The sequence below is a fragment of the Micromesistius poutassou genome, assembly GCF_964030765.1.
Source record: "Micromesistius poutassou genome assembly, chromosome: 4".
NCBI lineage: Eukaryota > Metazoa > Chordata > Actinopteri > Gadiformes > Gadidae > Micromesistius > Micromesistius poutassou.
In genome coordinates this window covers 947796-973215 of record NC_140274.1, presented here as the reverse complement: position 1 = coordinate 973215, position 25420 = coordinate 947796, and the positions used below count along the sequence as shown (strand labels likewise).

Sequence of the window (25420 nt, the reverse complement as noted above, 5' to 3'; positions counted from 1 at the left end):
TTTCGACCTGCATCTTATCCGGCTGTTTTTCTTCAACTCTTTGTTTTTCTCTTTTCCCTTCGTATTTTGTGTTATTTTCATGGCCTATACTCTTCTTACTTCAAATTGTATTCATAAGGTTTATACGTTCCTTTTTTCCTTATTTGGCCAGGAGCTCCTCTTGATTGCTGCCTATCATCTCAACACTAAACCGGAAGCCTCCCAAATAACTCAATCTTACTTGTACTGTGGGCATTATTTTAGCAAACTATTATTTTGAGTCAGTCTTCCATAAAAGCTCTAAGCCACAAGCATATTCTTCTGAAAGAATCATAATATTATAAGTAAATATAATTTGTTCGTAGCGTTGGATTTAATGTAATTTGGAATGACAGTGAGGTACGTTCTCTCGAGCAGAAGTCTTAATCATTTACCAAATGGTCAAATGAAGACAAGCAGTTACAGAGCATGAATGACAAATTCCAAATGCAACACAGAATCTTCTTTTTGAGACATAAAACCACCAATAATACCACAAAGCAAACACCAAGTAGTAATATATCGACCAATATACTTTGAATAAAATGTTTTTTGAGTCGTTGCATTGTTGAAAGCTTGCATTAAGTGTTATATCCGCTTATTCATCTGCAATCCTCAACACTGCAAAAGAAAAAAGAAGATAATTAATGTAAAACAAAATACTTATAAAAGCATGAAGAGAAAGTCAGACACAGACAGACACACTTTTAATTCTTACTTGTATTACAAGGGTCATTATATTCTGTCTCAGCCTGGTCACCTGAGTAGAAAAAAGATGAATGTTACACAAAATGATGTATTCATTTTGTACCATAAGATGTCCGTCTGCATTTCACCCCTTCCTTCCTCCACCCCCTCCCTTTCTCTTATATCTGGTACATATTTACTTGTCTGGTAGTAATCGTAGATCTTGACCACAGCAGGCTTCAGGTTCTCCACTTGTATGTCCTGCAGGATGTCTAAGCTGTGGTTGATGGGCAGATTTCTGGGTAACTGGACAGAAAGCACACAGTGTGGTCAGGAACGCATGTATAGAGACCATGCTGGTCTACAAGTGTCAAAAACACTTGTGATCAAGGTCGCAATGTAATAGAATTTATATTTAAATTACATAAATTAAATCATCGTGTCATTATCAATTGTATGTCTATGGTTTAGCCCACCCATATGTATCTTATTTTTGATAAATGTACGGTATGTGTTTCTACTGCATGTTGGCTTGCTGACCGGCTTCAAGTAAATGATGACGTGATCGTCGTTATGTTCAACGCGATCCACCAGCAGTGCAGACTTGAGCTGTGAGGGGGAGAGGACATTCAATAGATTTATACAAAAAAACAACCTGGCATGAAAATCCCCACACTGACCAATAATATATTAACATTTACCAACCTTTCTCAAAGACTCTGGCTCAGGAACAAATCCAGACAGCAATTTAATATCCACCATCACCATGTTGGGGAAATCCTCCTTACCCACATATCTATTGTGGAAATAAAAAATATTATTGTTTATTGTTGGTGAGAAGTAGTGATTTAAAACACAATAAGTTTCTAGTCTAAATGAATAACAATGATCAGCCTAAATCTACCCATGGCTAACTTACGTGGACTCTAGCCTTAGGGTGACCTTAGGCCTCAGCTGGTTGGTGCTGCATTCAGAGTCGGGTGTCACCTTGATCCGGAAGCTCGTTTCATCCCTTGGCGTTGGAATGTTGTAGTGGAGAGACAACTGGAAGAGCAGAACACAACAGAATATCTTCACGCCATGTGTTCCTGATGAATACCTTACATTGCCTGCTAGACGGGTCAAACCAGGAGCTCAGGGGGGGCACGGGAGGTGGGGGCTTTCTCTTTTAGGTCTTTAGGCCATTTAGACAAAATCCAAGCACAAGCTGTCTGCTGAATGCTAACCTGCACGGAGGCACAAGCAGTGCCTTGCACCTCCACACTGTATTTCCCCGTCACGTCCTTCAGCGTCCTCTCCTGGTAAAGCAGTTTGTTGTCCTGGTTCACCTCAAAGGTCATCTGGCCGCTGGGGGACTGGACGTCCACAGTGCTGGAGCCTTCTGGGCTGAACACCAGTGTAGAGTAAAGAGCGAGGGCCTGAAGAGCTACCACCGTGTCCTGAACAACAAGAAAGCTTTGGTTTGTGAAAGCTGACGGTAAAGCTATGGGTCAATCGGTCAACGGTATGATCGGCACAAATCTTTTAAATGTATGTCAATGCATGACCTCTATGATGCACCTGAGTGGACCATCTGTGATGGTATCTGAGGATGGAAACTGTGGTCCAAAGGGTCTTCTTTCAGCGGGACCTGTGTCCCCCTATAGAGTAGGTCTGTGGTCTCCCTGTAGGTCTGTGGTCCCCCTATAGAGTAGGTCTGTGGTCCCCCTATAGAGTAGGTCTGTGGTCCCCCTATAGAGTAGGTCTGTGGTCCCCCTGTAGGTCTGTGGTCCCCCTATAGAGTAGGTCTGTGGTCCCCCTATAGAGTAGGTCTGTGGTCTCCCTGTAGGTCTGTGGTCCCCCTGTAGGTCTGTGGTCCCCCTGTAGGTCTGTGGTCCCCCTATAGAGTAGGTCTGTGGTCCCCCTGTAGGTCTGTGGTCCCCCTATAGAGTAGGTCTGTGGTCCCCCTATAGAGTAGGTCTGTGGTCCCCCTGTAGAGTAGGTCTGTGGTCCCCCTGTAGGTCTGTGGTCCCCCTATAGAGTAGGTCTGTGGTCCCCCTATAGAGTAGGTCTGTGGTCTCCCTGTAGGTCTGTGGTCCCCCTGTAGGTCTGTGGTCCCCCTGTAGGTCTGTGGTCCCCCTATAGAGTAGGTCTGTGGTCCCCCTGTAGGTCTGTGGTCCCCCTATAGAGTAGGTCTGTGGTCTCCCTGTAGGTCTGTGGTCCCCCTGTAGAGTAGGTCTGTGGTCCCCCTATAGAGTAGGTCTGTGGTCCCCCTATAGAGTAGGTCTGTGGTCCCCCTGTAGAGTAGGTCTGTGGTCCTCCTGTAGAGTAGGTCTGTGGTCCCCCTATAGAGTAGGTCTGTGGTCCCCCTATAGAGTAGGTCTGTGGTCCCCCTATAGAGTAGGTCTGTGGTCCCCCTGTAGGTCTGTGGTCCCCCTGTAGGTCTGTGGTCCCCCTATAGTGGGTGCTACACATTGGTGGTGGTTAGTGAGGTCCCCCCTTCACTGTAAAGCGCTTTGAGTGTCTAGAAAAGCGCTATATAAATTCAATTAATTAGGGACCGAGCAGGAACCTGCAAGGAACCTCTTGTAATTCTTGGTTTTATTATTATTATTCCACCACGTTTGCATTGCACATGCCACACCGATCGCACGCTTTTTACGAAACTTACTAGACGCGTAGAGGTTGACCCAACATTAGCACACAGCAAATATTACACTGATTGGCCCAAAGGTGGCGCTATACCAACTGCCCCAAAATGCAAACTTTGCACAAGCATAACTCGCAACCGGTTTGACCTACACTCATGAAACTTTGCTCACACATGCATATCCACATGCTGAACAAATATGCCTCAAGAAGCTATGACTTCCGGGTGGTCAGATTTTCCGCCATTTTGAATTTTGTTAAAAACAGTAAATTGCCTAACGATCCCAGGTTTTTCGACGTTGACAAAAATCCTTAAGCCCATATAATCTATGGACCATTATCTTCAATCTGACATAAGGATTAGTCTGTACATTCAAGTTTAGAGCACCCATGAGCCATTGAGCCATTGAAACGGGCGTGGTTTAAACCGCAAAAATAGTTAATTGCTCAATCAACATCAAGTTGGACTCCATGTTGGACTGATGTTGACCCCAATACAAAAGTTGTTCATAATCAAATTCTGAACAAGATAAACTCAACATATTTTCAAATAGGGCGTGGCATCGAAATGGGCGTGGCCTGTCACTAAAATCGCCACAGTTCATAGACGCAATGTTTGATTTCAGCGGGACCAAGACAGTGGCTATTGGGGTCCAAAGTTCCAACTCCTCAAGTAAAATTAAGTTGATTGACAAAACAACATGGTCGCCAGAGGCTAAAAATCGTCAATTGCTCATATCAACATCAAGTTGGACTCCTATTATCTCGACTCCATTACAAAAGTTGTTCGGAATCAAATTCTGAACAAGATGAACCCAACTTCGTGTTTTTCGTGTTTGTAGCGCCCCCTACAGGAACTTTAAAAAGCCGCTCCTGCGCCACGTTTCACCAATATGTATGAAACTCGGTAGACACGTACAAAGTGACAATACCTACAGAAAAGCCTCTTGGACCCATGCCCTAAAACCCACCGGAAGTCGGCTATTTTCATTTTCACTCTCGGCGGCCATTTTCACTTTTTCACTTTGTATTTGAACGAACTCCTCCTAGGGAATTCATTGGATCAACTTAAAAATTGGTCAGTACAGTCATGAAGTGGTGCTGAATAAACGATGTGCTATTTGTGACTGTATGTTGAAGGGCGTGTCCGTGCCGTGCCATCAAAGTTGGCCATTTTGAATGGAATTTCACTTTTTCGCCTTGTATTTGAACAAACTCCTCCTAGTGAATTTATTGGATCTGCTTCCAAATTGGTCAGTACAGTCATGAAATGGTGCTGAATAAACGCTGTGCTATTTGTGACTGTACGTTGAAGGGCATGTTTGTGCCGTCAAAGTTGGCCATTTTGAATGGAATTTCACTTTTTCGCCTTGTATTTGAATGAACTCCTCCTAGGGAATTTATCGGATCTGCTTCAAAATTGGTCAGTACAGTCAAAAAATTGTCCTGAACCAAAGCTGTGCTATTTGTGACTGTACGTTGAAGGGCGTGTCCGTGGCGTGCCGTCAAAGTTGGCCATTTTGAATTCCTTTGCTTTTACTGTGAGTGTGATGATATGGCTTCATGTATGGAATTGTAACAAGTTGATGTAGGGTTAATAATGTTAGTTAAAGTTGTTACAACATGTAATTCTGTTAAATCTGGTCTTACATGTTAATGTCAAAACAATTAGTTACATAAATTTGCGAACATTTTTAAAACTGCGCTTTTTTAAAACTGCGCGCAGTGATGAACGGGACCTCGTACCGGCTTGCGGCCGCGTCACGTGCCGTCGTAACATGTGCGCAATTGTCAGCGCACATGTTACGACGGCACGTGACGCGGCCGCAAGCCGGTACGAGGTCCCGTTCATCACTGCGCGCAGTTTTAATTATTATTATTATTATTATAGAGTAGGTCTGTGGTCCCCCTGTAGGTCTGTGGTCCCCCTGTAGGTCTGTGGTCCCCTATAGAGTAGGTCTGTGGTCCCCCTGTAGAGTAGGTCTGTGGTCCCCCTGTAGAGTAGGTCTGTGGTCCCCCTGTAGAGTAGGTCTGTGGTCCCCCTGTAGGTCTGTATTCCCATATAGAGCAGATCCTGTACCTGTGTGGAGGAGAAGCCTCCGTAGGAGTTCTGCTGGCTAGTGAGCCACCTGACGATGCGGGAGGCGTAGCCCAGGTCAGCAGTGGTGGGAGTGGCGCTGAGAGTGGCCAGCAGCACGTAGGAGCTGATCTCCACGGAGAGGGACATGGACTTCTCAGACCTCTGAGACCAGTAGAGGTTTCCACCTGAGGAAAACACACCCAGGATACATCCACTGAGGGCCAAGAGAGGTGGACCTGCCTCGGCCTTATTTAGTTTACAGCAGGGGTGTGCAGGGGCAGGGGTGCGATATAAATGCCAGTTCTGATAGATATTATTTGATATTATCTGGCGGGCCGGATTAAATTACACTGCGGGCCGGATTAGGCCCGCGGGCCGTACGTTTGACACCCCTGGTTTACAGCATCAAAGTATCCAAAAGCTCAGATCAAAGAACACATGAACCTTTATAGAAGGTACACACATAACAGGATGCTGTCAACCTTTGTTAGATGGGTTTCAACAGCGTTGAAACCTTGTTTACCGACCTCAGGCCTTAATCTCCATCCTCTCCCTCCATCACTCATGTCCACCTTGTCTAACACATGCTGACCAAGACAACTTGTGACAACTAGCTGATCTGTTCAGTACACTTGTAAGATCCCCTCATAAGGGAGATGTTAAAGTTGTTTAAGGGGAGCAATGGAGCCATTGAACGTCCTCTGACCTTCCTGTGTGGCCACCTTGTCCAGATGCTCCAGCAGCAAAGTCCGTGTCTCCATGTCTCCGGCCAGGGTGAAGACGTATGCCAGCAGAGCCGTGGCGTACGTGTTGCTCTTATCTCCCAGGCTTTGCCTCAGGCAAGACATGCTTTTTTTTATCTGTGGATCCTGTAAGCAGTAAAGTCAAAACAATGTGGTTCACTCAAACCTTGAACTTTCCAACAGTGCTGATATCATATACTGTATCTGCTGTACTATCCCCGTTACCTGTATTAAATGGCTCATAAAATAATATTCAAATGTGTGAATAATTTTAATAAAATGAAAATGTCCATTTATTTCTCAAATAAGCTTTGTTCATAATTTCCGTTCTGGGTTGGAATGTTTGTTTTTGTTTTGGCCTGTAGGTTGTGATCCTCTATTCTCTGAGTACTACGGGTTGTCAGCTATTAAACAAATACACACACAGCATGCTCCAGCTATGGAAGCAAACAGACAAACTGGGTCAACAGAGTCTACATTCTACACGACCTAAAAAGCCTTGTTCACTTTGGAAAAGTGGGTAAAGCCGGTAAATCTTGCATTTGAAAGATGAAGACAGCTTTGAGCCACAGATGCCACATGAGTCGGTTTATAATTTACAAATGTACACATTTGCTGATCAACTTACAGTGTAGAACCCGTCATCACTTGTCATTCTCAAAATAGAATAATTGTACTTGTCTTAAAATACAATGTTGCGCTCGGCTCATCTTGCGCTTCTGTTCTTTCATTGTCCTTAACTGCAACCCAAGTGAGCCTCTAGGGAGGAAGTGGCAGGCGGAGACAGCTCTCCAATATTGTGAATTTGAACTGCAGTACCAATTGTGAACACTCCAACAACCAGTGCTTGAAAGATTGAATACTTACAGAAGCAGACACATTGGTCTCCAACAAAGCGGCCGTCACGTACGCAGAGAGAGTGACTTCGTCTGAGACGCCTCCCTGTGAAGCAAAGCAATGAAAAGCTTGACTCTGTGATCCGTTTCAAATATGTGGTTGAAGCGTGCGTTTACAGTTGTACACCAAATGCGCCTCCACTTTCTGATTATTAGTTTCAACAAAACTGAAATCTGCCCCAAACATAAAGAAGCCCTTTTATCCTCCTCATAGTAAAGCAGTCAGAGAAGGTTCCATGTCTGTACCTTCATTCTGTTGTTGAACAGACTGCCCAACTTTTGGAAGCAGCCGTTGTCTTGTTGTTTGCTCTCCAGCCAAGACTTAGTGTCCGCTAAGACGGTTGGGTCAATGTAGATGAAAGACTTTGCTTTGACGAAGGATCTCAGCACAAATGCTGTGAGCCTGATGAATAATGACAAAAGAAAGTCAGTCGCTCAAAATTCAAATCATTCATGTCTATCAAATCTTACCAGGTATTCCCAGATCCAGTCCCAAACGTGCTGTAAGCTCCATCTGAATGCTTGTAGTTCAGCTGCCTCTGGTAGCCTGTGTGTGATTATAACTGTTTATTATATAATTGTGGATAAAAAACATTGTTTTTGTAACAAACTATACACAACTGTAGATACACTGTATCTATGGATCTACATAGCATTAAAGCCTATTTTGTTTTCAGGGAAGGAACAAACAGGGAAAATTATAAACCAAATGAGACGTTCACACATCCAAAGAGCGTGACTTCTTAGGAGAGTTACCGCTGGTCAAGAAGTTAGTGGCCCTGGCCTTAATCTCTGCGGTGATTTGCTGTGTGTTGGTGAGGTACTCCAGGATGTAAATATTGGGGGCGAGTAGAGCCATGTTCTGCTCTCCACATCCATAAGGCATGCTCAGCAGACCGTCTAGGTTCTTGAGGGCTCGGCCCAAGATGTCACCTGTGGGAAGTACAAGGTGAGAACGTGGATTGTGTTAAATGTTTTAACTATATCTTTCACCAGCATATGCTTTCATCCAGAGGGGTTGATGTTGTTTTGTTGTTGTTTTTGTGGATACATGTTATTAACAAACAGGTATCAGGGAGGCCTATTGGTAGACTGCAGACACTGGGGTTTGGAGCCAGAACCCTTTGACTGGGAGCCAAACACTCTGACCAGGGGCGTAGCACCAAATTCTGAGCCCTGTATACAAGGAGTCCTGTCCCCCCCCCCCCGCTAAAAAAAATAAGTAGTTTTACTAGCAGGCAGCTAGGATGATATAGCTTTTTTGTAATGCAGTGACGTATGTGGCTAACTAGCCTATGCCATAGGTTATTATTTATCATGTAGCCCAATAACGGCTTAGTATTAATTAATAAGAGGTAATAATTAACATTAGCTTGCTTCAAATCAGTAGCCTGCTGTTGCAATATTAGCCAACCGTACACTTTATTTTCCATTACCTTAATAACCAAGGCCTGATCATTTGAAAGTGTAGCCTATTGCCTGCTCTTGCTTTGGGTTGTCTCTGTTCGTTTTAGCAACGATAACGGAGGTAGTTAAGAATGGGGTTTCATTTAAACGTTTGTGCTCATCTTTCTTAGAAAATAAGTTAGTCAGAACCTGACTTCCTCAATTTTGTCTTCCTTCCCTGTCTTTCTTCACCTTCCTCTTCTGAGAGCCAGACTTCAATTCATTTAACTGTGGCTGTGACATATCGCCGCTTCTCCAGATAAAAAAGTCTCACCGTAAGAAAGGTGCGATTCGCGGTGAAATCAGCTGTGTGGACTGAACCATTTTGCACTTTTAACAATAATATACACAATTTATTAAACTAATACTCATTTAGATCAATATTCATCATGACATTTAGTTATGTTATTAAACTATTGAAAAAAAACAACTTATTTTTTTTAATTTCCCATGGGCCCCCCTCTGCCTTGCCCCCCCCAGCCTGTACCACTTACACCCCCAGTCCGTCGGCCCTCACTCTGACCACTAGCATTCCTCTCACCTGACTACTGCTGACCTGTTTAAAGTGTGTTTAATTGTTCTGAATCATTTCCCAGACACTCAGTGTTCTTCCTATGGGGCATGGTTGATAAGGCAGCCCCCAACATGCTCAGTAAAAAGATCAAAGTTTACCCAGGACTGATACTGAAGCTCTGGCAGATCCTTGGATCACGTCCTCAGGTAGGCTGAGCTCCAGCTGCTCCTGAAGACTCTCTCCTAGGTGTGGGGAACATATGAATATTCATGTAATAAAGAGGCATATACAGGCATACAGGCATATGGTAACACCAGAAGGAAGAAATGTAACAGATAGCTTCATAAAGTAATGTCATTTAGTAAAGTAACAGTATAATCAACACGCACATGTACAGGCTATGCATTAGCTGAAAATGTAAAATGTAAACATTAACATATGTAAAATAACCACCTTAAATATATAAGTATATAAAAATGTAATAAACAGATTAAATTAATATAAAATAATAATATATGATTATTCCAGTACATGGACAGTTTTGCTGACCTTTTGGACACAGCAGGACGTTGTAGGTCTTGCTCTGCTCGACTCCCTCTGCCTAAAAAGAAGAGGATTAGAAACAAGATGACATGAATACACTCAAATCTTCCCACGTTTTCCAAATCCACCATTTCAGAAACAACCATTTCACCAACAATGTAATCTTCACCTTCACGATGAGAGAACGCGTGACCACGTCGATGCGGCCTCTCTCGGGTACGTTCACAATCTCGTTGTCACACGAGGTGTGGGAACTCACTGCCTCTGCACTCATGGTCACGTTCACAGGCCCTACAGATACAAGGATACATCATGGCGTTAGCACAACCAAAACACATGGTTCAACGGCCTACTATGTCTATTATTTATCGTGATGTCTTGAGTCTACTGTACTGTGTTTTTAACCCTCACCAAGGGCTGTTGGGGTCAGTTTCCAGATGTGGGTCCTGCGGCCCTTGGCACACAGACAGGAGGCTTGCTGGGCCCCGGCGAGTGGTGTAAGGGTGTAGTCTGAAGAGATTACGGGGCTCACGCTCACCTGCCAATGAGAACACACATAGTCTGATATCAAATCCATGAGTATGATAACCTTTTAATGAGCACATATTAATTAAATAAGAATAATAAAACTTATAGAATTACTTCCTGAATGTTCACATTACAGTACGATTATTACATATTTCAGGGGGTATTCTATGAAAGTGACTCATATTAAAGTAAGGAATGTTGTTGGTGTACCATTATACAGCTGCTTTGGTAGTTGAAGACGGTCGCCTTCAGCTCCAGGTTCTCCCCTCGGATGATGGAGTAGGGGAGGCTGAGCTCCAGGAAGAAGGGCTGGAAGACGACCAGCTCTTTGGGCGGGGCCAGGCCAAAACCCTGCTCTGACAGGCAGAAGGCCTCAGTCTCCCAGGTGGTGATGGTGTCTGGGACGGTGACGGGCACCTCCTTCATACCTGACTTTCTGGAGAGAGAGAGAGAGAGAGCGCATGAGAGGGAGAGAGAGAGAGAGAGAGAGAGAGAGAGAGAGAGAGAGAGAGAGAGAGAGAGAGGATTGAACACTCCCTCCTAACACTCCCATGAAGAGTAAATTTACTTCTTTATCTTGTTAATTCATTTACACTCGTTCAATAATTTGATAACGAAAAATATCGACATAATAACATAATAAACCACTCTCTCTTGCTCAGTCTCGGAAATCCAAGTAAGATGAATTCTGAAAGTAAAAAAACCTGCTCACCCCACTTCCACCAGGTCCCACAACCACGTTTCAGGAAAGAAGGTGCGGACAGTCTCTATGACTGGAGGAGGGGGGGGGGCGGCGGCCCCTGCAGGGGCCGAGTCCATTCTGTTCATCGCTACTGCCATTGGGTAACTGTTCATCCTGTAACTTATTCCTATCAAAGTAAAAAGGTTGAATGTTAACTGAACCCTGAAGAGGTACTGTTCAGGGTGTGGGGTACCCCTGAATTATAGGTATCCTGATTAGCGGACATCAACACACATAAAGAGTCTCACCCATGCGTTGATGGTAGTAGTTTACACCATTGTACGTGACACAGGAAGGTGATTTGAGAACCAAATTTGTGAACATCTTCAGCCCCACTCCCTAGATGAACAAATAACATGTACACATTATTATATACGTATATTTTAACATTTTAGGTTGCATTCTTAATTTGAATGTATGTGAATGAAGCACCTCAAATACTGAGTATGCGTTGTTGTTGTCATCAGGGACTGGGTATGGCATGCTAGATCTTTTGGATCTCACTCTCAAACAAGCATCAGGATCATTGACTTCATATGGATACATGCTTGCTCTCTGGACTGGCAACAAGTTGAAAATCTGCAAAAGGTAAAACAGTTTAAATAAAATGCAAAAAGCTGTTTGTTTTCCCGACTGAGTCTTCGTTCATTCAAGGTTCTACAATATTTATTAGTAGCAGGGCAACACATTTGGGGGTAAGGTTCTGAGCAGCCATAGCCAAACGGGAAGGGGGTGCAACAAATAACCTCTGGAGAACAGAACTGCACAAACATGATATCCCAGTCATGTCAATTAGTTTGTATAGCTCTTAATCACAGTAAAATCTCGGAAGGCTTCCTGGGCCACATTATATGACAACCCCTAACCATAAGTCCTCTAAATGGCAAAGAAAAAGTATTTTCAGCAAAGAACCCTGGAGAAATAGTGCAGCTACCCTAAAATTAGAGTAGCATGAAAAAAAACCTGTTTAATCTTATTATAAGCTGGTAGCCATGGTATAGCCTTGTATATTTAAGCAATATATCACTGACTGAAGTGATCTATTGCTTTTATAAAACGGTTACGTAAATATGGCGAAATGAAAGTCATAGACACCCTCAATTTTGAAAAAGCTAGAAAGTCGGAAAAGCATTTTTTTTAACGAATACAAAAAAGTAGTCCCTCCTGGCTGCCGGCAAAGTGTACGGCGGTTGCTATGCAACACACTGTAGCGTCCTTCAGAGAGAAGGCTAGGCTAAAGACGGTAGCTTGGTTCGCCGGCAATTTAGCCTTCTATCGAGTTCACTCGAACTCGATAGTAGGCTAATTTGCCGACCGTGTGCCTATTGCTTTACAACATTTCCACCCTCTCCAGCAATCAACATGTTTTTTAGGCTTCAGTGAACTACGCTATCGCTTTTATATATACATAAACAACAGTTAGAGTTAGGCGCGGAGTGATACTGAACTCTGTAAACTGAACGGGCGTCATAGCTGTGTGTATACGCTCAATATACAACGGTTGGGAACCAATCAGATCGCTTGATTTAGGCCCCCCGTTTTATAAATACACATATATAATGTCTAAAAAGCTTTTATCTTGATTCAAGGTGAAACAGTGCATAGCCGGCGAGCAGGGGAAGTGGTGGAGATGGGGATGTTGTGGGTTTTGTGAGCTTGAGATATGCAGCAAGCTTCTGTAAGATGAATGCGTTAATTTAAAAAACAGAATTTTGGTTGTATTTGTCAATGAAAGAATGACTCCCTGGCGGTCACATGAGCACAGAATCTCCCTACTTATGCTGCACTTAGTGCACTTGAGTTTTGATTAATCAATGTCACGAATTGGCAAGTTTCAGTTGATTATACGGCTTGGACCTAACAGAGTGAACAGTGACATCAAGTGTGCAGCTTAGTCCAGAGTGAAAAGTGATACATAACGTTGGTAATAATTTCACTCTCACTCATTAGTTATGGTGATAATGAGATGGAAAAATCCATATGTTTACTTTAATCGTTAAAGCTTTGTTTTCTATTGGTGGTATTATCTAGTTTGTTCCTAGAGTTCTTTAGGGTTACTCTTTTACCTGAGGTCAACCCGGCCACAGGGAGCAGTGATGCCCTTATGCATTCCTCTGCTTGATACAAACACAGGCAACTCTGTCCTTTTGGTAAACATTTCCCTGATTTGATCAATGACAATTGCAGTGCAGGGAGGGGGTGAAACGGTTCAATTCGCTCTGTGAAACTGGTGTCTGGGCTCACTGTACATTAAATAAGGTTCATTTTTATCTATTTTTTTTTTTCTGTCATAGAAGCTGTGAATGTGGTGCATGCAGACGTGTTCTGAAAGCCGACAGAATTTCTTAATTTTCTTAAATAAATCTTTATATATATTTTTTAATTGACAATCATTTATTAACATGTGTAGTTTTTCCTCTGACCATTTCATGACTGGAGATGTGCAGCTGGGTGTGGGCTCTATGTGAACCTACGGTTATGTATTATCCATTGCAGAAGTTTATCATTAATCGGTTTTCTGTCAATATACGTTTTCGGTGGGTTTTTGGTTGATTGGGTGGTTTTTAGTCTATAATTGGGCTGGAAATTGCCATTCCGATCTGGCAACACATGCTATCTACACAAATGATATACCATATGAAATCTGAGACTCAAAGGAGGTATAAGCCTCTTCAGATAGCCAAAGCTGTGGTATCGGTCTCGATAGTGAAAAAGTGGTATCAGGACATCCCTCATTTATTTAAAAACATAATAATATCAAAAATAAAATGGGGTTTAAAATATATTTTGCCTTTCCTGTAGTCTTTTTTTCAATATCAGCCTGTTTCGTAGTCGGTTTGTAGCGTGCGCTAACATCCACGATTACAAGCTAAACTGACGGCAAGATATAAGAGCTAAAATGAATGATAACACTGCCACCGTGGCTCCAAATGGGAACTATTTGGAAAATAACTGCGGACATGAGCAGAATATTTCGAGCTGAACTGTAAAAAACTGAAGTGGACCACATTGAACCGAGCACAGGTGGTATGTGATGGTATGTGGTGATGTTCAATGAATCCATGAAACCATTGCATCTCAAACGTCATCTTACAACCGAACACACAGTGCGTAAAGACAAACCAGTTGATTTTTCCTTAGAAAACTTGATGGATTGATGCAGTCCAAGTCCAAGACAACATCATTGCGACAACAAGTTCCGAAAATATTTCTCGTTATGGCCGAAGCGAACGACTGGATGAGAAACACGATCAGCATCGAAACCTCTGAAATACCTGTGGACGGTTGGTTAGCAGGAGAGTTGAACCTCTGAAATACCTGTGGACGGTTGGTTAGCAGGAGAGTTGAACTGAATCGTCATGTGACGTAACATTGAAGTCTGCTTTTAGAAGGTGGTCGTTTTTGGACTTTTGGAAACAGCAATACAGCGAATACCCTGCGCTTTTGGACAACCCTGTGCAATAAAGGCTTCTCTTCACTTGCCATCATAAAAACGAAATACAGAAGCAGGATTGATGCTGAGCTACACTTGAGACTGACGCTGACCTCGATTGATCCAGACATCGCAGGACTGTGTTCGCAGAGGCCGCCCCACCCAACTTTTAATATTATTTGTATTCAGCCTAGCATTTTTTTAACTGGTTGTTGCATACAGTTGTTATGTTGTTATGTTCTGAATGTTGTCGCTTGCTCTGTGTGTGTGTGTGTCAGTTCTAGTGCTCCCCGTCTGTACAGCTGACCACGGTTAACAGTAAGTAATATTATTTTAAGGATAAATGTGCCTCCTGCGTGAACTGAGCGTAGCAGAACAGGTCTACGGTCTACGCTATTGTATTCTGTTATACTTTAGAACATCGGTCATAATGGTGGTACGAGGTATAAAAGGTTTTAGAACCACTGCTCAAGACTATTCAGCCTGCTATAACGGTGGAGTGAAGGAGGAAGGCGTGGTGATGGACTCAGGCTGCCCCACTTGCCTGGTCAGCAGTCAGCTTCTTCCCGGGCTCCTTGATAAGGACACTCTGGTCCACTGCACTGATGCCACACAGGGAGTCTGGCTGGGCTCTCAGCTGCAGTCTGTTCTCTTCGCCTGGGACGGCTGTACTGGGAGAAAACTCCAGTGACACCTGTATCCCAATTAAATGTTGGGAATATGTATTAACCCCCTTTATCACAGCAATTCACGTCACTTGGGAGACACTGTTCTCTAACGATACATAACAGCCAATATGACATATGGTAGTATAAGTAACACTGACCTTGTTAGCGAAGCATTTCTCTGTGTCGAACTGAGCTTTGTGGGCGATGACGTTCTCACTGGGAAGGCCAGCATACACAACCACCTGGACCAATGGCGCCATGTCGGGAGACACTTCCAACTTGATGGAGACTTCGCCCTTGGTCACTGAAATGATCATTGTATTAGCCTCAATTAAGTGAACAGCTCTATACACAGAGAAATAAAGAATATTCCAGTGTCTGGAAAGTGACCTGGATACCCACCTGGTTCATTCAGAACTTCAACCTTCATGAGTCCTTGTATGTATATGGCTCCTCGGGCCAAGATCTGCAGTGATTAAAGGCAAAGAAGTTTTTGAGTTGAGTCTCGGTCTCCAGTACTCAAAGTAGCTTGACTCAAATTAAAATATGAGTTAAAGGAAACCTATTTTCTTATCATATTTGGTGTAATGCAAACACTACTTTTGAAATGGCTCCAGTATTGAGCGGGAACGCAGACGTTATCTATGATAACTTGCCACTGACATGCAAAGATTATATTCAAACATTTTGGAAAGGATCCCTACCGAGATATACAACTTTCTTCTTTAGCGTTCGCTTGATCCAGTCCGTCTTTAATTGTCTTTTTTGTCTAACTGTCTTAATTGTCTAACTGTCTTTGTCAAACAAGTTTCGCTCAAGGAGAAGAAGCTCTGAAATCTATTTTTAGTGTTGTTGCAGAAAGATACTATTGTCGTTACAATCTCAACCCTCCTTCACCCAAATATTGAGAAAATACTAAGCTATGGTTTCAGCAGTGCAACACATATGTTTCCAAATATCTGAAACTTTCTGTGAATTAATCTATTTGGACGTTCTTCTCACCAGATACATTATGTCCACAGGGCCCGGGGCCTCCCCAACAAAAGTGAAGTGGACATTGATGAGTTCCTCCACGTTGCACACAAGCTTGGTCTCCCTCTTCTTCACCTCCAGGGAGCTGATGGTTGGAGTGTCCTTTGTTTTGACCCTGAACAGCATGAAGTTGTGTTCGCCGTCTTCATAGTGAGGAGTTCTGTAGCCCTGGTAGTCTTTGTATATGGGCAGCGCAGACACCTTGGTGATAAAAAAACAAGTATGTGGTTATGGATAATTCAATTTATGATTCAACAACTAAATTATCAGCCTGGCAAACTACATACAACCATTTGACATAGCACATCATTTGACAGACTGATGTACAATTGACGGTTCATGCAACAAAACTTGTTTGCAAGAGTATACAAAAATAGGCCAGGGCCCAGTTTCCCGATAACGATGGACCTACGCTTGTACGATCATTCTCACAAAGGATCTTTCGAACCGTCGCAAAACATTTCAGAGCGTTTCCAAAACTCCTCTTAACATGAACGTGCGTGCACTGCTCTAACAACGTTCGTAGCATTGTAGCTGTCCACTGACACGGTGCTGAAATGGGCTCTGGAGGGGGAGACGCAGGAATGTTGTTAGATGAAACTATATTTTGTGGCAGCAAAAAAATATCCATTGCTCAAAAGCAATGGAATCATTTGATTTTATTATATACCTTGTTTGATCGGTAAATTTCAGAAAAAATGTATTTTTGGAATTTTAAATTGCTGCAATAAATGTTGTTGTTGACTTCTAACATGTCTCTGTCTTTGCTGTTTAAATCTAACAGTAGTCTACAAGTAATATATGAGCGGTAACCACTGTTTTTGGGGGTATCGCGAAATTGCGCCAGCTGGACATTCAGTGGTATTGGATGTGTTTTAATAAAACACATACAATACCACGGAATGTCCAGCTGGAGACTCCACTCAGGCTAAGGTAACGATGCTCTTAGCGCTCTACGAGTGCCCCTGGAGCCCTCGTTAGCTACGAGTGTTTTCACAACGTTCGTTACGCAACAATGCTTTCGGGAAACGGTGTGAAAACTGTACGAACTTCACAAACCACTTAGGCTAACGATGCTTTCGGGAAACTGGGCCCAGAACCATAACTATAGACATCCTTAGAATTTGACGTCTCCATGAATTGTCTTACTTACTGTCAATTGGAAGTCGGCCTGAAATCTGGATGCGTCGAATGAAAAACTGGCAACACCATCACTATCTGTGGTGAGGTTTTGACTGAGCCGTTTCTCTGACCACCTCTCACCCTCAAACAGGTGGAGCAACATGTCTGGGATGGGCGTGTCATTAAAGTACACTGCCTTCACCTGATGGATTAACAACAACACGTCAGACAGCATCAACCATCCCTACATTAGAGGCATCTTGTTTACCGCAGCCAAAACTATTGTTCATTATCTACTCATCGCACTAACCTTGCCTTCCACAACCGATCCTCTCGTATAAACCTTGGGCGTATCAATAAATGAAAGTTTTCCAATCACGTAAGAAAGTTCGATTGTTTCAATCCCCAAGTACTTGAGTCCTTTGAAGTCATGAGAAAGACAACTGTGTTAGTTTGCAGTGGGGTTAGGCAAAATTTCACGGCAATCTGTTGTTTCAATCATTGTTCAATGTGTGTTTGAGGGCGCACTCACACTAGGCAAAGTTGCCCTGTACTGTACTCAAGTACAGGCCCCCCCCCCACTGTGCCGCTGGCCTGTGCTCACAGTAGGCAATCTCAACGGGGCCTGAGTACGGTTGCCTCTTGAACATATAGGTTGCGTATCCGTGCGTGTGTGCGTGTCGGCTCATTAGCGTCTGTACCGTGGCCTGAGCACACCTCTCCGAAGTGTACTGAGGCCACGGAATTTAACTGTACTTGAGTACGGATGGCGTGCTCACACTAGCCAAACGATCTAGACTTTAGGGGGCAAACGTACTCGGGCACGGTACAGATGGCCTAGTGTGAGTGCGCCCTAAGATAGAAGATAGAAACTGTGTGACTTATAGTGGTGTAAAGGAACAAAGTAGAAATCCTTTGTTACAGTACTCAAAGGGGTGTTTCACATTATATGCTCATTTCCCCACGGGGCTTTTGTGTGCACCCTTGACGGTTTTTAGGTTGCTTGCTTCAATATTCAGATTTCCTTTTTTTTGTGTTGGAATCTGTCCTGATTCCCCTTAAAATGTTCATATGAACTGGCTTTAGAAGCACTGATAACTGCGCAGCTGCACTAGCCATGGCAGCATGCCAACGTTCAGCTAGTGGATGACTACTGAAGATGAACACCCACGACTGTAGTTACCCAAATATTTACCTTTATAGGTACAGATAAATACTTTTGATACTTAAGTACATTTTATTTGAGCTACTTTTTGACGTTTGCTCAAATTACATTCTTATGGATGACTTTAACCAGTCAATGTCAACAAGAATGTCTGTACTTTAACTCAAGTATGACTTTCTAGTACATTATACACCACTGGACTTACCTGTCCCTTCCTCTTCCACTTCCGCAGTGACAGAAAGTTCAGTTCTTACCAACTTTTCTGCACGTGTGAAAAGTGCCATGTTGAAGTTAAATGTTGCACAGCCAGTCTTGTCAAGCTAGGAAAAGTATAAAAAATACAGATATATACACTGGCACTTGAAAATAGTACTTAGCATTGTGTAGCATCTTATCCTAACTATCTTTGTTGTATACGGGGAATGGGTAACCTAGCAATTGTAAATGCTTAGCACTTGTTTCTATGAATATCTTTACTGTACTGACGATATATTGTTGTTCCTTTCTACTGACAAATATACTTATTGTGAGTTGCTTTGGATAAAAGCGTCCACTAAATGTAAATGTGAATGTTTCTTTGGTGTGTGGATGACTTATAGAGGGTCTGCTGCTACCCTACCTGTTTAGTCTCTTTGTGGCAAGGGATAACAAACTCAGGTTCTCCCTCTGGGTGGTCGGGCGAAACCCTCACTGGAATCAGGACATAATGATCCAGAGGTCGGCAGATCTGCAGCGAAGCGGTGCCTGGCACAGGCTGTTTGTATGTGTAGCTGGATGGAAGAAAATAATAATTGCTTATGGAATGTTTTGTAGTCAGAACGTCATGTCTTGATGCCATGTTAATGGATCATATCACATCACATCTTCATCACATCACAACAACATCACATTAATCAAAAAACGCAGATCATATCACCTTAAATTTGAGATAACATCATACCACGATAAATAATCACTATTGTACTAGAGATTCTTACGTTGAGCACACTTCTGCTGTTATGTCCTCTTGAGAAACACTCATTTCGTTAGGCACCTTCACCTTCACGTCAAACTTTGGCAGAACTAAGAGGCAGAACGTGGCAGTTGGTCATTCTCATGCCTGGCAGTACCATGCACACATCAACGTTAGGAGAGGAACAGAACTTACCATATTTCTCCACCTCAAAGCTTTGTGAAACTTGGACTTCGTTGTCCACGTTCCACACCTCAATCTGGTATGTTCCAACAGGCGCCTCAGAGTTCAATTTGTAAGAAAGCTGCAGTAATGTTCCGTTCGGTGCCTGATTCAACCACTGTCCAATCCGGTTTGTGCCATACTATTTAGGTAAATATATACACATGTAAATATGCTAGGTAAGATTCACTTTAACAAACTACGTCTATAATGGGAAGGCATTGTCACTTTCAAGGAGCATTGTTAAGGAAAATAACCAGCTTCTTAATACAGAAAATACAGAAAGAGGGCTCTTGTTAAAGGAGAACTCTGGTGATTTTTAACCCCATAGCCGTTTTCACATATGTCCACCGTCTTTTTTCCGCATTTGTGGATCAGGAGCTTCGACCGTGAGGGTCATTCACACTTATTCACACTTGATGCCCGATATGTGGACATCGGTGTCGCTCAGTCATCAGTAGAATCTCCGGCTGGTTTAGGGGGGCGGAGTTGCAAGTGGCGGGATATGACGTAGGGTCTCGGTTTGTTTTGCTTTGACCGCAGACAGCGCAGAGGCAGAACGGGCAGAACTCATCGTGATCATCTTAAATGTTGCTGCAGCGATGCATCATATATTCCGTTGCATCATATATTCATATATTTGTGAACGACTGTGTTGCTGGAGGAAGAGAGCGTCTTTTTTGGCTTCATTTCACATCTAACAAACACTAGGACAAATGTAGTTGATTTCTGTGTTTAACCAGAGCCCATCTACAGAGAGCCTTGGCACTCTATTGAGCCCCGTTGTATCGAACTTGGTTGCAGTTCCATTAGAATTCCACTGGGGGTGATCACATGAGTGCAGATTGAATGGGGGTCTATGGGGTTAGACGGCTAAATGTATCTCTTTCACCTGCTTGTCGTTGAAATATTGCAGATTGTATTGTAGATTCCGCAAGTTCAATATAGATTATAGTTCAAAAGTCGAATGAATGAGTACTTATGTCCTTTCGATTTCTTACAGTTTGGGCCGTTGTTGGCCGTACACGCTAGCATTCTGCTAATGAATGCTGATTGGTCAGGGACGGACTTGCGACTGATTACGACCAGAGACCCTCTTGATGGCATCTGAAGCTGAAGCAGAATCAGAAACATTATCTTAAGGAGGTCTTTCCGTCAAAGTTAATTGTTATATATTATATGTATATATATAATATATATATAATATATATATTATATATGCAGAAGTGCCAAAGTGACTCAGAACTTGCCGTAAAGCAGGACCTCTGGCAGTGACGTCATCATCTTTTTGAACTGATCTTTAGAACAGTTTAAGTGAACTTAAAAAACTTATATTCAGCTAAGTGTATTCTTTTAGCCCCCCCTTTTGAATGTGACTCTCAAATTACTTGACAAAAGATGAGAAAAGTGGAATTTGAGGGTGAAACCCCGTCGACTCCCATTCATTCTGCTCTCACTGGCGAGCGCCCTCGCATGGACAGAGATGTCAGTTCAGAAACCAGAAGTCACCAGAGAGTCCCAGTTCTCTTCATATTAGACATTCTCTGGTTTAACTGAGAAAACAGGGAGTGGAAGGACGGGACCCTATAATGTTCAGCTAACAATAATAATTGTTACGAGAGTTAGCACATGTGTGTGCGCGAGAATGGCAGTGTGTGTGTGAGTGAGTGGACGAGCGAGGAGAGCGAGCGGTAGTGAGTGTCAGTTTAGTGAAGTAATGAACAAGTCTGAATTGTGTCTGTACAAACGTGTACTGTAAAGTCAGTGAAACTAAGAATAAAGTACCCAGCCTGTCAAGAATCGGTGGCCGCTTCATTCCGATAGCAGAACAGATGCGCTCCCAGCCACCACGCATCCGTTCTGCTATCTCCGGCTATCTGCTAACCTCTTGATCTAATCAATTTTCGCCGGGTTTTATACTTCCCTCTACTGGGGTGATCCTCAGGAAAACAATAATGGGGTTAAAAATCTCCTTTAGTTCTCCTTTAACAAAAGTTAAATATATCAGATTATCAGATCTGTGTATATATGTAGGGATATATATAGGGTATTTATGCAATCTTACCTGAATTATAATTTCCTTGTACTGTAAAAAAAAATACATTTGATTGATATTACTGTTTTTTTCAAGTTCTATATATAAAGTTTTAAATGATATGGATATAGTTTAATGACAATATAATTACAAACACAGTTGGATCAAAATTGAAAAAACATATTACAATATATTTAGTATGTATTTAACCATTGAATAGTAATTAATAAAACATTGTTAATATGGAGTAATGTCTTTCAAAAAGGTTTTTAAAACGTATAAATTAATATTTAACAAAATGATCAAAACAATAACCATGGGAGTTGTGAAATAATGTTCACAGAAGAATTAAAGGATTCAAGTTTTATGTTTTATGCTTAGTCACGATTATTCAGGTTATATGTACATTTTATTCTAATTAAATAACCACAACTTTCATAACATCTGAACCGCTGGAGATAATGTTAAGTGGGCTAGGCCAGTGCTGTTATTCACTGTCAAAATAGAAACTAAAGAAAATAACCTTAGTGAGCACAACATGTTTCAAGTCCCTGGGCCGCTATGAAGCGGACTTGTCACCAAAGAGGTCCTTTACTTTTCGAAGACCTGCTCACACACAGTTTTTATAGGTGTACCAAGTTTGACTACCCTGAGTTGTTCGCCTTCGGATTGGTTTAAGTCAGTGTTTTTTCCCCCCATTGACTTTTAAATTGACCTTGTGAAGCCATTTTATTAGCAAACAAAAACAACTTTCCACATTACCTAAGGAGGAAGTCGTTGAAGGGCAGATCAGATTTTAGGCCTCTTGGGTTCTCTGATGCGGACTTTGGATTGGTTGAATAAGAGTGGAACATTTGCATAATCATATTTCTAACTCTGCCATGTCCAACATAATCACAAACAAAATAATATTATATGGTGGGGCAGTAGTAAGGAGTATATTTACCAAATTGTCGGTCATTTGGGTTTAATTTCTTTTTCAAGGTTTTCAAAACTTTCAAGGTACAGCAAAATCTATCAGATTTTGCAGATCTATCAGACAGACCTTATGGGTTCCAATTGCAAAAAAGATTTAGCATGTCAAATAAGACCCAGATACCAAGTTTCAGATTTTTTTTTTTTAAAACAGGGCATGGCTCACAGCCTTATAGGTTTGACCACTAGTTATAGCGACCCCTTTGGTCATAGCAGGTCAAAACCTTTTGGAGACCTCTGTACATTCGGTCTACATATGCTAACTTAATTTTATATTTTTCAGGTGTTCAGGTTTGGAGTGGTTGATTTTAGAATTCACTTTCCATATCAAATATTTATATTATAAATATTATTAAAGAAAAATCTGCATGGGTTTGTCTATAAAAGAAGACACACACTGCATTGATATATGCCTGACTTTTGGTAGGGTTCTGGTGGAAATCCAAAAATAGTAGGTAATTATGGAGAATGGGGAGGAAGAAAAGGAATAAGACGCAAGATTACAATAGTGTGGCTTGCTTTGCCACCACACTAATAAGACACAAGATTACACTTATAAGTAGGTCAATCAATAAGTCAATTACGGATTTCTGTTCTACATCAGGCAAATTGGCAATGATTCTACCTCATCAGCCAAAATGTTTGCGGTCCTTTAACTCAGCAAAAAACTGTTTACTTAGTAAGTAGAGCATCCCCCTCATGAACTGTTGTCCCAGAACTGTAACAGGGGCCTTTGAACAGCATTGAGCTGTTTACCCAGCCTGACCCAACATGAGACCAAGACTGAAGTGCACAAGATGCTTTTTGTGAATAATTTATCTGCTTATTATTTATTTAGCCGCTGTCTCAGCAGAGCAGAGGGAATCACGAGAGACAGTACTCATCAAGCACATCCCCTGTTTGACCTACTACCCTCTGGCAGGCGCTACAAGTCCATCAGAACCAGAATAAACAGACTTAGAAACAGTTTCTTTCCACAAGCCATCACTGCACTGAACACTGAATATTTTCAGATGCATTCAATTTTTTGATTTCGGTTTTATGGCATTTTACATTTATTTAACATCTGCAGCAGATTGCACTCACCAGCTCGTTGACTGATCTGAGTTTGCTGTCAAGGGTTATCACTCTGAAATGTACTGCAAGGAGAGAACAGATACAGTTTTAGGAAATCTTCTGGGGAATGATTTAGTTTTACACACAGCAGACTTAAGATTTGACACCTCTTTTTATTCTGTAAAATGCATCAGTTTTAGATAAATTGGATATAATCAGTGATTGCAATGGAATGATTATAGTTCAAAGACTTTAAAATGTTGAGTGATTCAGTCAAATGAAACTGAAATTACCAGTTTGTCCTGGGAGGTAGATAGGTTTATCCGTTTGGATGAATGTCTGTGGGCTGTAAGATTTGATCATCACTTTCCTCACTTCTTTCATTACAAAGTCTTTGCCTCGAACAATCACTTCCAAGTCCTGTACAGAATTCTGCACTTTTGGAACCTGGAAAACAATTGGTTTTGTTTATTATTTTGTAACAACATTTTGTGTCACAATTTGTGATCTGTACATAAATAAATTAAGTTAAACATTGGATCAATATTTTTCCAAAAAACATCTTTATATAAATGTGGTTTGTTACATACAACATAATGTTGGTACAAAGACTCAAACTAAATAAGCCTGATCCACCTTCAATTTCTTTCATTATAAAACCTCAAAATTATTGAGATTAAAGTTTGATAAAACAAAGGTCAAAACATGTATTAAATAAATCACACAGGATTATAGGCAACAATGCTTTGTATGTAAATTAGTTTTGGGTATTCTTAGATTCAATAAAAAATATTCATAGACCAATTTAATCCGTTTGGGAAAGAGGAGCCAACCTTGAAAAGAACACATTGGCGAAACGGGTCATCGGAGGTCTGCTGAAACAGCGTTATGTTCTCCTCCTCGGACATCAGAGTGACAGTCATGTGCAGCGTCTCATTTGGCCTGAGCAGACTCACGCAGAACCTGCTTTCAGCACCGGCCTCCAGCACTGCTGGGATGGTCACCATGTAGTACCTGTACACACACACACACACACACACACACACACACACACACACACACACACACACACACACACACACACACACACACACACACACACACAAATTGCTATGACTGACATAACAGGATAAGCTGTTATAACAGTATGGTCCTACAGATTGTTGCTTGGTGGTATGTACTGACTTATACCCTTCGTAAAGGGTTGGGAGCTCGTTCAAAGTAAATTTTACCGTCTGAGTTAGTAAGTATGTTACAGAAAAACAGGTAGACTTACGGTACTGACGCAACCTGGCCCAAACATGTCCAGCTGAAGCAAGCCAACGCTAGCCATCTCCACATGTGTAAAGCAGCAGGCTCCATGGCTGACTGGGCCGTCCTTCAGCTGCACCTCTCTCATATAGGCTGTGCTGAGAGGGGCCGTCCTCCCAGGCCTGACCTCTTACACACACAAACGCACCAGCATCAGCAATCTGCGATTGACATCTGGATCTCATTCCGGTCTTACTGTTTCTGTTCCTTGTCAAGCAAACTATGACTCATTTTGTGGTGTTTCGTCATTTAATGGGGGGAAAATAAGAAGATTTAAGGCTTAATGTGTCCAGAGTAAACATGTTTGATTTGGATGTTTAAGGCCTTGTCACATGTAATCCACATGCTACAAATGCCATTTTCAATTTGAGTCTTGAGGATTATATTTTAATTTCACACAGATTTATATGATGAAAATACATAAAGTGGGATACAGACATAAGATTGGTATATGAAGTGTTTGGCTGCTTTTACTGTAAGGAGCATTATGCAATTCTGTTTTTTACTCCCATTATGGCATCATGTTTGAACAAGTCAAAAAGCTCTTACTGAAAGTCAGCTGAGGGAGGCAGCCAAAGGTCGAGTTATTGACAAATCAGAATCAATTATTGAACAACGCTTTGA

At 42.0% G+C, this 25420-nt stretch overlaps 1 protein-coding gene and 1 long non-coding RNA gene across 4 annotated transcripts; one reads left to right on the top strand and one right to left on the bottom strand.

The window, feature by feature from the left end:
• Positions 1–333: 333 nt before the first annotated feature.
• LOC311341932 (alpha-2-macroglobulin-like) lies at positions 334–24883 on the bottom strand. Its single transcript, XM_084466741.1, has 36 exons — positions 24762–24883; positions 24319–24499; positions 23779–23932; positions 23516–23568; positions 21485–21505; positions 19393–19561; positions 19223–19307; positions 18865–19015; positions 18451–18565; positions 17391–17500; positions 17112–17282; positions 15929–16159; positions 15329–15392; positions 15085–15230; positions 14803–14952; positions 11258–11404; positions 11074–11164; positions 10796–10952; positions 10294–10519; positions 9967–10093; positions 9725–9846; positions 9562–9613; positions 9171–9254; positions 7809–7985; positions 7524–7599; positions 7299–7455; positions 7024–7098; positions 6120–6282; positions 5414–5598; positions 1932–2144; positions 1625–1749; positions 1411–1501; positions 1246–1314; positions 906–1011; positions 737–778; positions 334–639 (listed from the first exon to the last, which is right to left on the bottom strand). The coding sequence occupies exons 1-36, from the start codon at positions 24845–24847 to the stop codon at positions 617–619; spliced, it is 4395 nt and encodes a 1464-aa protein (XP_084322867.1). The 5' UTR covers positions 24848–24883; the 3' UTR covers positions 334–616.
• Positions 2151–3798, top strand: LOC311341933. 3 transcript variants are annotated; one of them, XR_014633371.1, is made up of 4 exons: positions 2151–2375; positions 2534–2614; positions 2687–2772; positions 2811–3798. It is a non-coding gene; the product is annotated as an uncharacterized lncRNA (long non-coding RNA). The 3 variants fall into 3 exon arrangements; XR_014633372.1 differs by having other exon boundaries at positions 2687–2920; positions 3089–3798; XR_014633373.1 differs by having other exon boundaries at positions 2687–3798.
• Positions 24884–25420: the final 537 nt, after the last annotated feature.

Coding starts and splice junctions, on each gene's coding strand:
- LOC311341932 (XM_084466741.1), bottom strand. CDS start 24,847: ATGGAGCCTGCTGCTTTACACATGTGGAGATGGCTAGCGTTGGCTTGC. Junction 24,500..24,761: donor GGCCAGGTTGCGTCAGTACC/GTAAGTCTACCT, acceptor GTGTGTGTACAG/GTACTACATGGTGACCATCC. Junction 9,614..9,724: donor CGCGTTCTCTCATCGTGAAG/GTGAAGATTACA, acceptor TCTTCTTTTTAG/GCAGAGGGAGTCGAGCAGAG.